We start from the raw sequence: 12,189 nt of genomic DNA on the forward strand, positions 1-12,189 counted from the left end.
GTTTCCTTCCCAAAAGGACGTTATAGAACACAACCACATGATGAACTGTATGCAGTTATGGTTGCCTCACTTTAGGAAAGATGTGGAAGCTTTGGAGGGGGTGCAGAGAAGATTTACCAGGATGTTGCCTGGAATGGAGAGGAAGTCGTACGAGGATCGGTTGAGAGTTCTCGGCCTTTTCTCGTTGGAACGGCGAAGGATGAGGGGTGACTTGATAGAGGTTTATAAGATGATCAGAGGAATAGGTAGAGTAGACAGTCAGAAACTTTTTCCCCGGGCACAACCGAGTGTTACAAGGGGACATAAATTTACGGTGAAGGGTGGAAGGTATAGGGGAGATGTCAGGGGTGGGTTCTTTACCCAGAGAGTGGTGGGGGCATGGAATGCGCTGCCTGTGGGAGTGGCAGAGTCAGAATCATTGGTGACCTTTAAGCGGCAATTAGATAGGAACATGGATAGGTGCTTTAGCTAGGACAAATGTTCGGCACAACATCGTGGGCCGAAGGGCCTGTTCTGTGCTGTATTGTTCTATGTTCTATGTTCACTGTCAAGCATGTAGCCAACCTATCTCGTGGATATTAGATGCAGGTAATCCACCAGGCAATGTGAATCAGGCATTCCCTTAATGACAAAGCCAGCTTCCAGACTGAAGTGTAAATGAAACAGAAGGTTCGCCTCTCACTCACCTTGCTGATCGGGAAACCAAATACCTCCTCAAAGTAGGCAGGCTGGCTGATGAGCAGCAGGTAGAAGGTCCAGCTCCTGCAGAAATTGGCCACAACAATGGCGTAAACGGGCATGGAAGTGAAGAACTTTAACCAGGGGGTCCTGAATTTCTGGGAGAGAATCAGAGAGAGGTTACAGTCAGTCACCATACATCTGTGCAACGAACCAACCTGCCTAGAGGAATAGTTTCCAGTTAGGGAAGGATTTTTAAAAAGTCTTTATTTATTCACAGAATGAGGGTGCCACTGGCTAGACAGCATTTATTGCCCATCCCTAATTGCCCAGAGGGCAGTTTAAGAGTCAACCACATTGCAGTGGGTCTGGAGTCACATGTAGGCCAGACCAGGGTAAGGATGGCAGTTTCCTTCCCTAAAGGACACTAATGTACCAGGTGTGATTTCCCAACAATCAGAAAATGATTCATGGTCATCATTAGACTCTTAATTCCAGATTTCTTTTTATTGAACTCATATTCCACCACCTACCATGGCAGGATTTGAACTGGGGTCCCCAGTTTAACAGCCCAGCAATAATACCAGTAAGCCATATGCTTCCCCACATCTAATTGGAGTAACAGTGTGAAACAAAGAAAACTAATGTCTGTTCACTGAAGACACAATGCATTGACTTTACAAAGGAGTTTTAGATTAGACTAGACTCCCTACAGTGTGGAAACAGGCCCTTTGGCCCAACTAGTCCACACCGACCCCCCCGGAGAGTAACCCACCCAGACCCATTCCCCCTAACTAATGCATCTAACTGTATTGGCAATTTAGCATGACCAATTCACCTAACCTTTGGACTGTGGGAGGAAACCGGAGCACCCGGAGGAAACCACGCAGACATGGGGAGAATGTGCAAACTCCACACAGACAGTCACCTGAGGTTGGAATCAAACCTGGGTCCCTGGTGCTGTAAGGCAGTAGTGCTAACCACAGAGCCACCATGCCACCCCAAAATAGAGCTTCAATTAAGCACAGTGAGCCTGAAGTGATTTGAACAGGCAACCTTCTGATCTGGAGTCAGACACGCACCTGTTGCGCCACAAGCCCACGTGTCTGAATAAGAGTTCCTAGCTGGAGTGTGTATGAAAGATCGTATCACCAACATATAATCATTTTCCTGAATGGAGATGCTTTCTGTTCCCACCTCCACCCACTTTCATGAAGTTATGACAGACACTGATTTGTTTACTGTCATCTTAATCAGACCTTTTATTTTTCTTTAATTTGTACAAATGTCTTCAAGTCTGCATGTGATTAGCTGCTCATTATATGTATGACATTTTAAAGCAGCCTTCAGATCTCCAGCAGAGATTAGTCACTGTGTGGAAGAATAGCAATCTGGACAGAGTGCGGTGGTGGAGGATGTAAACATCTTAATAAACACTTGAGGCATTCTCCAAAGAAAGCATTTTGCATTTATATAGTACCTCTCACAACACCTCAAAGTGCTTTATAGCAATATAATGCAGTCTGTGTTGTCATATTGAGCACTTGGCAGCTAATAAATGCACAGCAAGCTCCCACAGACCACATTGTGATGACCAAATCATCTAATTTAATATTGCTAAAGAGATAAATGTTATCATGGAATCCCTACAATGTGGAAACAGGCCATTTGGCCCAAGAAGTCCACACCCGCCCAAACCCATTATTCTACATTTCCCCTGACTAATACACCTAGCCTACACAGCCCTGAGCACTATGGGCAATTTAGCATAGCCAAGTCACCCTAACCTGCACACCTTTGGACTGTGGGAGGAAACCCACACAGACACAGGGAGAACGTGCAAACCCCACACAGACAGTCACCCGAGGCTGGAATTGAACCCAGGTCCCTGGCACTGGGAGGCAGCAGTGCTAGCCACTGAACCACTGTTCCACCCTTTATTGGCCAGCTCACCTCTCAAATTAATAACTTGAATCTTGTTGAAAACAGAGGCACATTGCTGAAGGTTTCTCATTCATCAGGATAAATGCAAGAATGCCAAATGTCAAACATTCCCAACAACTTATACTACAGGAGAGAAGTGTTGACAGGTTAGCTCTGACTTATTGCCATGGAGAAAGCAATTGGTTCTCTAATTCAAAAAATGCTGAAGGCTTGAACACATTCCTTTGCTTTGAGAGAATAAGACCCTGTATACAGATACATGTCACTTCTAGAAAGTGTACATGAACAATGTTATGAGCTTGACTGATTATGTTGGTTATTAGCATAGTTATTCATACCTTCAGGATTATTCAGTAGTTTTTGGAGGTAACACTAGCTACAAAAGACACATGTGTCAAGGTGTTAGCGCTATTCACAAACCACACAACCCCATCTGTAACAGTGCTCAGGGCACTGCAGGAGAGGCCTTATGGCTCAGTCAGTAGCAGCCCTGCCTCTGAAAACCAAACACTTTGGCTTCAAGCCTGACTCCAGCATTTATTGTCGGAAGCATCCATTGGGCACTCCAGCCTAGTTCTTCATGGCCTCTGCGGTTCTTCAAGATGAATGTGTGGAAGCAGGCTATTCAGCCCAACTGTCCTATGGTAGCATTCATGTTCAACAAAGCTTCCTCCCAAACTCCTGCATTTCAAATTACCAGCATGTCATTTAATTTCTCTCTTCCTCATTGGCTACCTAGTTGTCTGTTAAAGGTATTCACTTCTGACCTCAACCACTCCCCGTGTTCACAAATTCCACATCGTAACTACACCCTTCATGGGTTTCTTCTGCATTTCGTACAGGAATTAGCGGTGACCAAGTTATTTTCATGAGAGTTGAAAATGTGTTGCTGGAAAAGCGCAGCAGGTCAGGCAGCATCCAAGGAACAGGAGAATCGACGTTTCGGGCATAAGCCCTTCTTCAGGAATGAGGAAAGCTTTTCCAGCAATACATTTTCAGCTCTGATCTCCAGCATCTGCAATCCTCACTTTCTCCTCGATTATTTTCATGAGACCCAATTTCAGGCCAGTTTTAGCCGCATTGTATAGTCATACAGCTTGACAGAAATTCACAGGGGGTCCATCGTCCTTGACTTTTGAATAAAAGAACACTAAATCTGCTGTATTGAAAATCTTGTGGAATTAATTCTAACTTACTTAATTGCAGCTTAAACATGTCCCAATGGTACAGTCTCCAGGTCTCAACATTTAGCTCAACAACTCACAACATGAATCCTGTCCAACATTTGATTCCATCCCTTCCCCCATTTCACCCCAATGTCCTATTTGTATGGAGTTGCTTCCAGCAAAGTGAAGCTATTTTTGATTATTCACATCTACCATTAACACCTCTTATGAATCTATATCTTTCCTCTGCTACCATTTACACTCCCTTTGCCTTTTGCTCTGGATACCTTCACCATCTACTGAACTTGCTTCAACTCATCCTCCGTTGCCAATACAAATTAACCATCATTTCCAGCCCCTTTCATTTCTGAAGAACAGTTATACTGGACTCGAAATGTTAATTTAGTTTCTCTCTCCAAAGATGCTCCAAGACTTGTTGAGTTTCTCCAGCACTTTCAGTTTTCATCACTATGGTAGATAGTGCATTGACTGCCCAATTTCCCCATGTATTTGACACAATTGTCCAAAGTTAACATCATCATCACGACCTCTGGGTGCAGAGGTTAGAGTGTAAGAACTGAGCAAATCTGTCACTTGGGGATAAACAATGGGTTGTAATTTCCTCCTGACTATTTCACTCTAACAACTCTGTACTCCTCCAGTTCTGGCCTCTTGTATATCTCTGATCTCCACTGCTCCACCACTGGTTACTGTCCCTGCAGGGGAGTTGCTGGCATTATAGGAATGTCACTGGACTAATAATCAAGAGATCCAAAGCTCTCAAATCCCACCACTACAGTTTCATAAACTTTGAATTCAAGTCATGAATCTACAGTATAAAGTAGCCTTAGTAGTGATGATCATGAAACTCAAATTAATCATCTTAAAAACCCATTGGGTTCTTTAATCTTCCTTGAACGAAGGAAATCTGCCGTCCTTACCTGGTGTGTCCTATGTATGACTGAAGACCCACAGTAATGTGGTTAACCCTTTGAAACAGTTCACTAACCCGTCAGGAAAATAAGAAAGGGCATCAGATGCTGGTTATGCCCATATCTCAGGAAACAACAATGAAAAACTTCTCACTGTCTCTCCTTGAGCAAGAATTTGGTCAGGCACTCCAATAACATCATGTGTCGCTCTGTGTCAAATTCATTCAGACTTATGCACCAGTGGAATGTTTACAATTTATAATGTTGTAGGTGCTATATGAATGCAAGATGTTGTGCATCTCAAGCAGTTGTGACTGACTTGGTGTATTAGCTCACCTGTGCTGCGTTGATTAGACTGGACCTTTCCCCAATACTGGTCTCGATGTACGTTCTCTCCTCATTCGTTATTGTCGGGTGCTTTGCAGGACTCTCATAGGCAAACAGCAGCCAGAATATGTACCATATCATTCCAAACATTCCTGCAACATTACAAACAAGGTGTTACTGTATCAGTCAGCAGTGGGAGTGGGCCGTAATCCAGAGACCAGGCCCAGTACTCTGAGCATGTGGGCTCATGTCACACCACAGCAACTAAGACAATTAAACTCAGCTAGTCAGATCTGGAATCATAACGTCAATCTCAGTAATGATGACCATAAGATTATCAGCAAATGTCGTGAAAATCCATCTGGTTCACCTGTGTTCTCTAGGGAAGGAAAAACCAAAAGACATAGGAGCAGAGTAGGCCATTCAGCCCATCAAGTCTGCTCCACTGTTCAATAAGATCATGATTGATCATCTTAAGCTTCACTTTCCCGCCTTTCTCCCATAACCTTTGATTCTCTTACAGATTAAAACCTGGAATATACGTAATGGCCCAGCCTCTACAGTCCTCTGCTGTAAAGAATTCTACAGATTTATTACTCTCTGAGAGAAGATATTCCTCCTCCTCCCTGTTTTCAATTGGTGACCCCTTATCCTGAGATGAAGCAAGCAGAAATAACCTTTCCACATCTCCCCTGTGGAGTCCTTTCAGAATCTAGCATGTTTCAATAAGGTTTGCTCTCATTCTTTTAAACTCCAATGAGTAAAGACCCAACCTACTCAACCTCTCCTCATCAGACAGTCCCTCCATCCCCAGGATCAGCCGAGTGAACTTTCTCTGGACGGTCTCCAGGCTGGTCTATCTTTCCTTACATAGGGATCCAAAACTGTTCATAGTACCTCATCTGTGGTCTGACTAGTGCCTTGTATAGTTTTAGCAAAACTCCCCTATTTTCATACTCCATTCCCTCTGAAATGAAGGCCAACATTCCATTTGCCTTCCCTATTATCCACTGAAATTGGATGTTTGCTTTTTGTATTTGATGTCTAAGGCCTCCTAAATGTTTTTGTGCTTTGTAACTTTCTGTGGTTTTGCTCCATGTAAATAATATTCAGTCCCTCTGTTCTTCTTGCTGTTTCTATCATGCATGCAGCTTCAGACCCATAGCAATATGGTGGATTCATACCACCCTCTGAAATGGCCAAGCAAGCCACTCAGTTCAAGGACAATTAAGGATGGCAGTAAATCTCTTGCCTCGATTGACCTTAGCTCCCAAGGCCAGTTCAAACTGGTCACAGATGGTCATGTGTTTGCGCATTGACAGCAGATCTGAGCAGAAAACACTGATGTTATCCATATACAGGGAGGCCCTAATCTGTAGGCCTCTGCTGCCTGGAATAGTCACCCCTCACTTCCTGATGGAGTAAATGCTGGCCCAGCCAGTGATACCCACATCCGAGGAAAGAATAAAGAAATAAAAACATCCTTAAGGATATCTAACTGTTTCACAGCGGTTTTCTATTCTCTGAGAGAAGGTGGTGTGCCCAAAATCCAACCCATCTTTGTTCTTACACAATTTGAAAGTCTGCGTCCTGATTGGCCCTATAGATAGAATCGAGTTCATCTTCTTATTGTTTTAATGGCCAATCATTTACCTTTAAGGCTGCATGCCTTTGAAGTGTAGTGGCCCAAATTGTGGCCCCCCTTTGGGTGTCTATGGTGTTTTAAACTGGGAAATAGCCCAGTGTCTCTCTTCTGCACCCTTTCCAAGCCGCATCACGTGGGGACACCAAACTTGGTGTGCTTATTAAATTGGGACCTTCTCAACATATCGTCCAAGTGTAGAGGTCATGGACCATTAGCACAGAGGCTGTACGATCAACCGTAATGTAGGACCGAGACTGTGTCGGATGGATCAGCTCACCTGGGCTGCATTTATTAGACTGAGCCTTTCCCCAGTACTCACCTCGCTAAATGTTCTGTGTATGGTTAGGTTTTGAATTCAGCTCTGAGTTACTGCAAGGTGACAGACTGTTGTAGAATTTCAACAATCTGACACATGTTCTTGTGAGAAGGAAACCTGCCATTCTACCCCATGTGGAGTTACGTGGCTCCAGGCCTGTGTTGGGTTTTCATGGTGTGGCCTTGGGAGATGCTGTTATAGGAGCTTTGGTAAGTCACTGTAGTGAATTCTTCATCCGATCTCAGCAGCTCACAGAATGGGTCCCACTGCCTTAGTGAAGGCGGTGTTTGGTAGGCTTTCCTTTATTGGTCAGAGTATTAAGTACAGGAGTTGGGAGGTCATGTTGCACCTGTACAGGACATTGGTTAGGCCACTGTTGGAATATTGGGTGCAATTCTGGTCTCCTTCCTATCGGAAAGATGTTGATACAACTTGAAAGGGTTCAGAAAAGATTTACAAGGATGTTGCCAGGGTTGGAGGATTTGAGCTATAGGGAGATGCTGAACAGGCTGGGGCTGTTTTCCCTGGAGCGTCAGAGGCTGAGGGTTGACCTTATAGAGATTTATAACATCATGGGGGGCATGGATAGGGTAAATAGGCAAAGTATTTTCCCTGGGATGCAGATGTCCAGAACTAGAGGGCATAGGTTTAGGGTGAGAGGGGAAAGATATAAAAGAGACCCAAGGGGCAACCTTTTCACACAGAAGTTGGTACGTGTATGGAATGAGCTGCCAGAGGAAGTGGTGGAGGCTGGTACAATTGCAACATTTAAAAAGCATTTGGATGGGTATATGAATAGGAAGGGGTTGGAGGGATATGGGACTAGATTGGGTTTGGATATCTGGTCGGCATGGACGGGTTAGACCAAAGGGTCTGTTTCCATGCTGTACATCTCTGTGACTCTATGACTGCATTACACCACCTCTATTGTGATGAAGCTCAATACAAGAGTGCAAGGCTTGTAAAAGTACCAGGGATAGCTTCCTCACTGCCTATGTATACCCCTCCCGCTGCCCACTGAGGGCAAACCCTCAGCAGCTGGAACCCGGAATAACATGGAAACATTTTGGTTTAGCTGAAACTTACCATAGACATAAAAGACTGAAGGCCAGCCTTTGTACTGGACCAACAACCCTGCCAGTGGCATTGCCACAACAGCCCCAGCGTAGGAACCTGAGGAGAACATACAATGAGAGTCAGTAACACACAACCCAGAGAGACCACTTGTTCAATACTGAGACTGATGGCCAGGTGAGAAACCACTCCCACTGAAGTGAGGGCCAGGAACGTCTAAGAGGACACGGATTTAAGATGATTATCAAAGAATCAGAGAAGAAGCCTTTGATATAAACGCAGTGAGTTGTTCAGATGCGGCAAATTATTCCTGAGAGGACTTTCATTGGAGGTGAATCTGTGCTGTACACACCCTACAGTCAATATCTCCTCCTGCTCAGTATTGAGCCCAGGTACTGAAGTGGATTCTGACCAGGTCTCAATATTAAATAACAGGTACAGGGGATATTTGTATGTATGCAAATGCAGTGTTAGCATTCATTTCAAGAGGGCTAGAGTACAACAGCAGAGATGTACTGCTGAGGCTGTGTAAGGCTCTGGTCAGACCGCATTTGGAATATTGTAAGCAGTTTTGGGCCCTGTATCTAAGGAAGGATGTGCTGGTCTTGGGAGGGGATCCAGAGGAGGTTTATAAGAGTGATCTTGGGGATGAAGGGCTTATCATATGAGGAGCAGTTGTGTACTCTGGGTCTGTACTCAATGGAGTTTAGACAATGAGGGGAGATTGAAACTCACAGAATACCGAGCGGCCTGCATAGGGTGGATGTGGAGAAGATGCTTCCATGTGTTGGAGAGACTAGGACCCAAGGACACAGCCTCAGAGTGAAGGGACAATCCTTTAGGACAACTACAGGTCAACCACGCGACTGTTGAGTCTGGAGTCACATATGAGCTGAGGGGGTAATTGAGAGAAGTTACTAGCAGTTGGTCACTCCTGAGGCTCAGGATAAGGATACATGGGTTACAGTCAGGGAGAGGAAAGGGGACAGACAGACAGTGCAGAGATCCCCTGTGGGCATTCCCCTCAGTAATAAGTATATTGTTTTGGATACTGCTGGGGGGGATGACCTACCAGAGGAAAGCCATAGTGGTCAGGTCTCTGGCACTGAGCCTGACACGGTGGCCCAGAAGGGAAGGGGGCAGAATAGAAAAGCGCTAGTGGTAGGAGACTCGATTGTTAGGAGAATCGACAGGAGATTTTGGGGTCAGCATTGGGATTCCCCGGAAGGTATGTTGCCTCCCTGGTGCCAGGGTCCGGGACGTCTCCGATCGGGTGCATAAGATTCTGAAAGGGGAGGGCGAACAGCCAGAAATCGTGTGACATATTGGCACCAATGATATAGCCAGGAAAAGGATCGAGGATATAAAAAGTGATTTCAGGGAGTTAGGGTGGAAGCTGCAAAGCAGCACAAACAGAGTAGTGTTCTCGGGTTTACTACCGGTGCCATGAGATAGCGAGGCGAGGAAAAGGACAGGTTGCACCTGAACTGGAAGGGGACCAATGTCCTGGGTGGAAGGTTTGCTCGAGTGGTTCAGGAGGGTTTAAATTGTATTGCAGGGGTGTGGGAACCTAAGCTACATACCGGAGGTGAGAATTGATGGAGATGAGACAATAGCAAGAGGTAGCGTTAGCTAGTGGGAAGGAATTTCCTGGGAAAGAACCAAGGGATTGGTTGAAGTGTGTTTGCTTTAATGCAAGGAGTATCAGAAATAAAATTGATTAGCTTAGAGCATAGATCAGTACCTGGTGCTATGATGTTGTAGCCATAACAGCGACGTGGGTTTCTCAGGGGCAGGAATTTTTGCTGGATGTTCCAGGATTTAGAACATTAAAAATAATATAGGGAGGGGGGGAAAAGAGGAGGGGTTGTAGCACAGCTAATCAGAGAAGGTATCACAGCTACCGAGGTCTTCATTGTCATGGAAGATCTGCCTACTGAGTCAGTATGGGTGGAAATTAGGGACAGTAAGGCAACAGTCACCTCAGGGGTTTACTACAGGCCGCCCCAATAGCAACAGGGAGATTGAAGAAAGCAGAGGTTGGCAGATTCAGGAAAAGTGTGAATGTAATAGGGTTGTTGTAATGGGTGACTTTAACTTTCCCAATATTGATTGGAACCTCCTCCGAGCAGATGGTTTGGAAGGAGCTGTTTTTTGTAAGGTGTGTTCAGGAGGGTACGTTGACAGGCCGACGAGGGGAGAGGCCATTCTAGACTTGGTGCTCGGCAATGAGCCGGGGCAGGTGACAGATCTTGCGGTGGGAGAGCATTTTGGTGATAGTGACCACAACTGCCTCACATTCTACATAGCTATGGAGAAGGAGAGAAGCAGGCACAATGGGAGGATATTGAATTGGGGAAAAGGAAACTATGATACTATCAGACGTGAATTGGGAAGCATGGACTGGGAGCGATTGTTCCATGGAAAGGGCACTATAGACATGTGGAGACTGTTTAAGGAGCAGTTGTTGTGAGTGATGCATAAATGTGTTCCTCTGAGACAGGCAGGAAGGGGTAAGGTAAAGGAACCTTGGATGACGAGAGCGGAGGAGCTTCTCGTCAAAAGAAAGAAGGCAGCTTACGTAAGGTGGAGGAAGCAAGGGTCTTGCTCAGCTCTAGAGGATTACAGGCAGGCGAAGAAGGAGCTCAAAAATGGTCTGAGGAGAGCTAGGAGGGGGCATGAAAATGCTTGGCAGGAAGGATTAGGGAGAATCCAAAGGCATTTTACATTATGTGAGGAATAAGAAAATGATCAAAGAAAGAGTAGGGCCGATCAGGGATAGCATAGGGAACTTGTGTATAGAGTATGAGGAGGTAGGGGAAGTCCTAAATTAGTTTTTTGCTTTTGTCTTTACTAAAGAAAAGGACCTTGTAGTGAATGAAACCATTGAGGAGCAGGTGTGCATGCTGGGATGGATAGAGATAGAGGAAGCTGATGTGCTGAAAATTTTGTCAAACATTAAGATTGACAAGTCGCCAGGCCTGGACCAGATTTGTCCTCAGCTGCTTTGGGAAACGAGAAATGCAATTGCTTCGCCCCTTGCGAAGATCTTTGCATCCTCGCTCTCCACTGGAGTCGTACCTGAGGACTGGAGAGAGGCAAATGTAATTCCTCTCTTCAAGAAAGGAAAGAGGGAAATCCCCAGCAATTACAGACCAGTCAGTCTCACGTCTGTCGTCTGCAAGGTGTTAGAAAGGATTCGGAGGGATAGGATTTATGACCATCTGGAAGAGCATGGCTTGATTAAATGCAGTCAACACAGCTTTGTGAGGGGCAGGTCATGCCTCACAAATCTCATTGAGTTCTTTGAGGATGTTACTAGACAAGTTGATGAGGGTCGAGCAGTGGATGTGGTGTATATGGACTTCGGCAAGGCATTTGATAAGTTCCCCATGGTAGGCTTGTTCAGAAGGTCAGGTGGAATGGGATAAAGGGAAATGTAGCTGTCTGGATACAGAATTGGCTGGTCAACAGGAGACAGCGAGTGGAAGTGGAAGGAAAGTATTCTGCCTGAAAGTCAGCGGTGAGTGGTGTTCCACAGGGCTCTGTTCTTGGGTCTCTACTCTTTGTAATTTTTATTAATGACTTGGATGAGGGGATTGAAGGATGGGTCAGCAAGTTTGCAGACAACACAAAGATTGGAGGCGTCATTGACAGTATAGAGGACTGTTGTAGGCTGCAGCGTGACATTGACAGAATGCAGAGATGGGCTAAGAGGTGGCAGATGGAATTCAACCTGGAAAAATGCGAAGTGATGCATTTTGGAAAGTCGAGCTTGAAAGTTGAGTACAGGATTAAAGACAGGATTCTTGGTAGTGTGGAGGAACAGAGGGATCTTGGTGTGCAGGTACGTAGAGCTCTTAAAATGGCCACCCAAGTGGACAGGGTTGTTAAGAAAGCATATGGTGTTTTGGCTTTCATTAACAGGGGGATTGAGTTTAAGAGCTGTGAGATCTTGTTGCAGCTCTATAAAACTTTGATTAGACTGCACTTGGAATGCTGTGTCCAGTTCTGGTCGCCCTATTATAGGAAAGATGTGGATGCTTTGGAGAGGGTTCAGAGGGGGTTTACCAGGATGCTGCCTGGACTGGAGGGCTTATCTTATGA

General features: G+C 45.3%; 1 protein-coding gene across 1 annotated transcript in view; it reads right to left on the minus strand.

Annotated features, from left to right (window-relative positions):
- slc17a8 (solute carrier family 17 member 8) overlaps positions 1-12,189 on the minus strand; it is an 84,723-nt gene that overhangs the window by 25,685 nt on the left and 46,849 nt on the right. Inside the window, exons 6-8 of the mRNA XM_043708722.1 lie at positions 8,095-8,181; positions 5,057-5,199; positions 687-836 (exon numbers count right to left, since the gene is read on the minus strand). Coding sequence (XP_043564657.1) covers positions 687-836; positions 5,057-5,199; positions 8,095-8,181 — 380 coding nt within the window. The remainder of the gene's footprint in view (positions 1-686; positions 837-5,056; positions 5,200-8,094; positions 8,182-12,189) is intronic.

The sequence above is a fragment of the Chiloscyllium plagiosum genome, chromosome 19 (genome assembly GCF_004010195.1).
Source record: "Chiloscyllium plagiosum isolate BGI_BamShark_2017 chromosome 19, ASM401019v2, whole genome shotgun sequence".
Classification (NCBI taxonomy): domain Eukaryota; kingdom Metazoa; phylum Chordata; class Chondrichthyes; order Orectolobiformes; family Hemiscylliidae; genus Chiloscyllium; species Chiloscyllium plagiosum.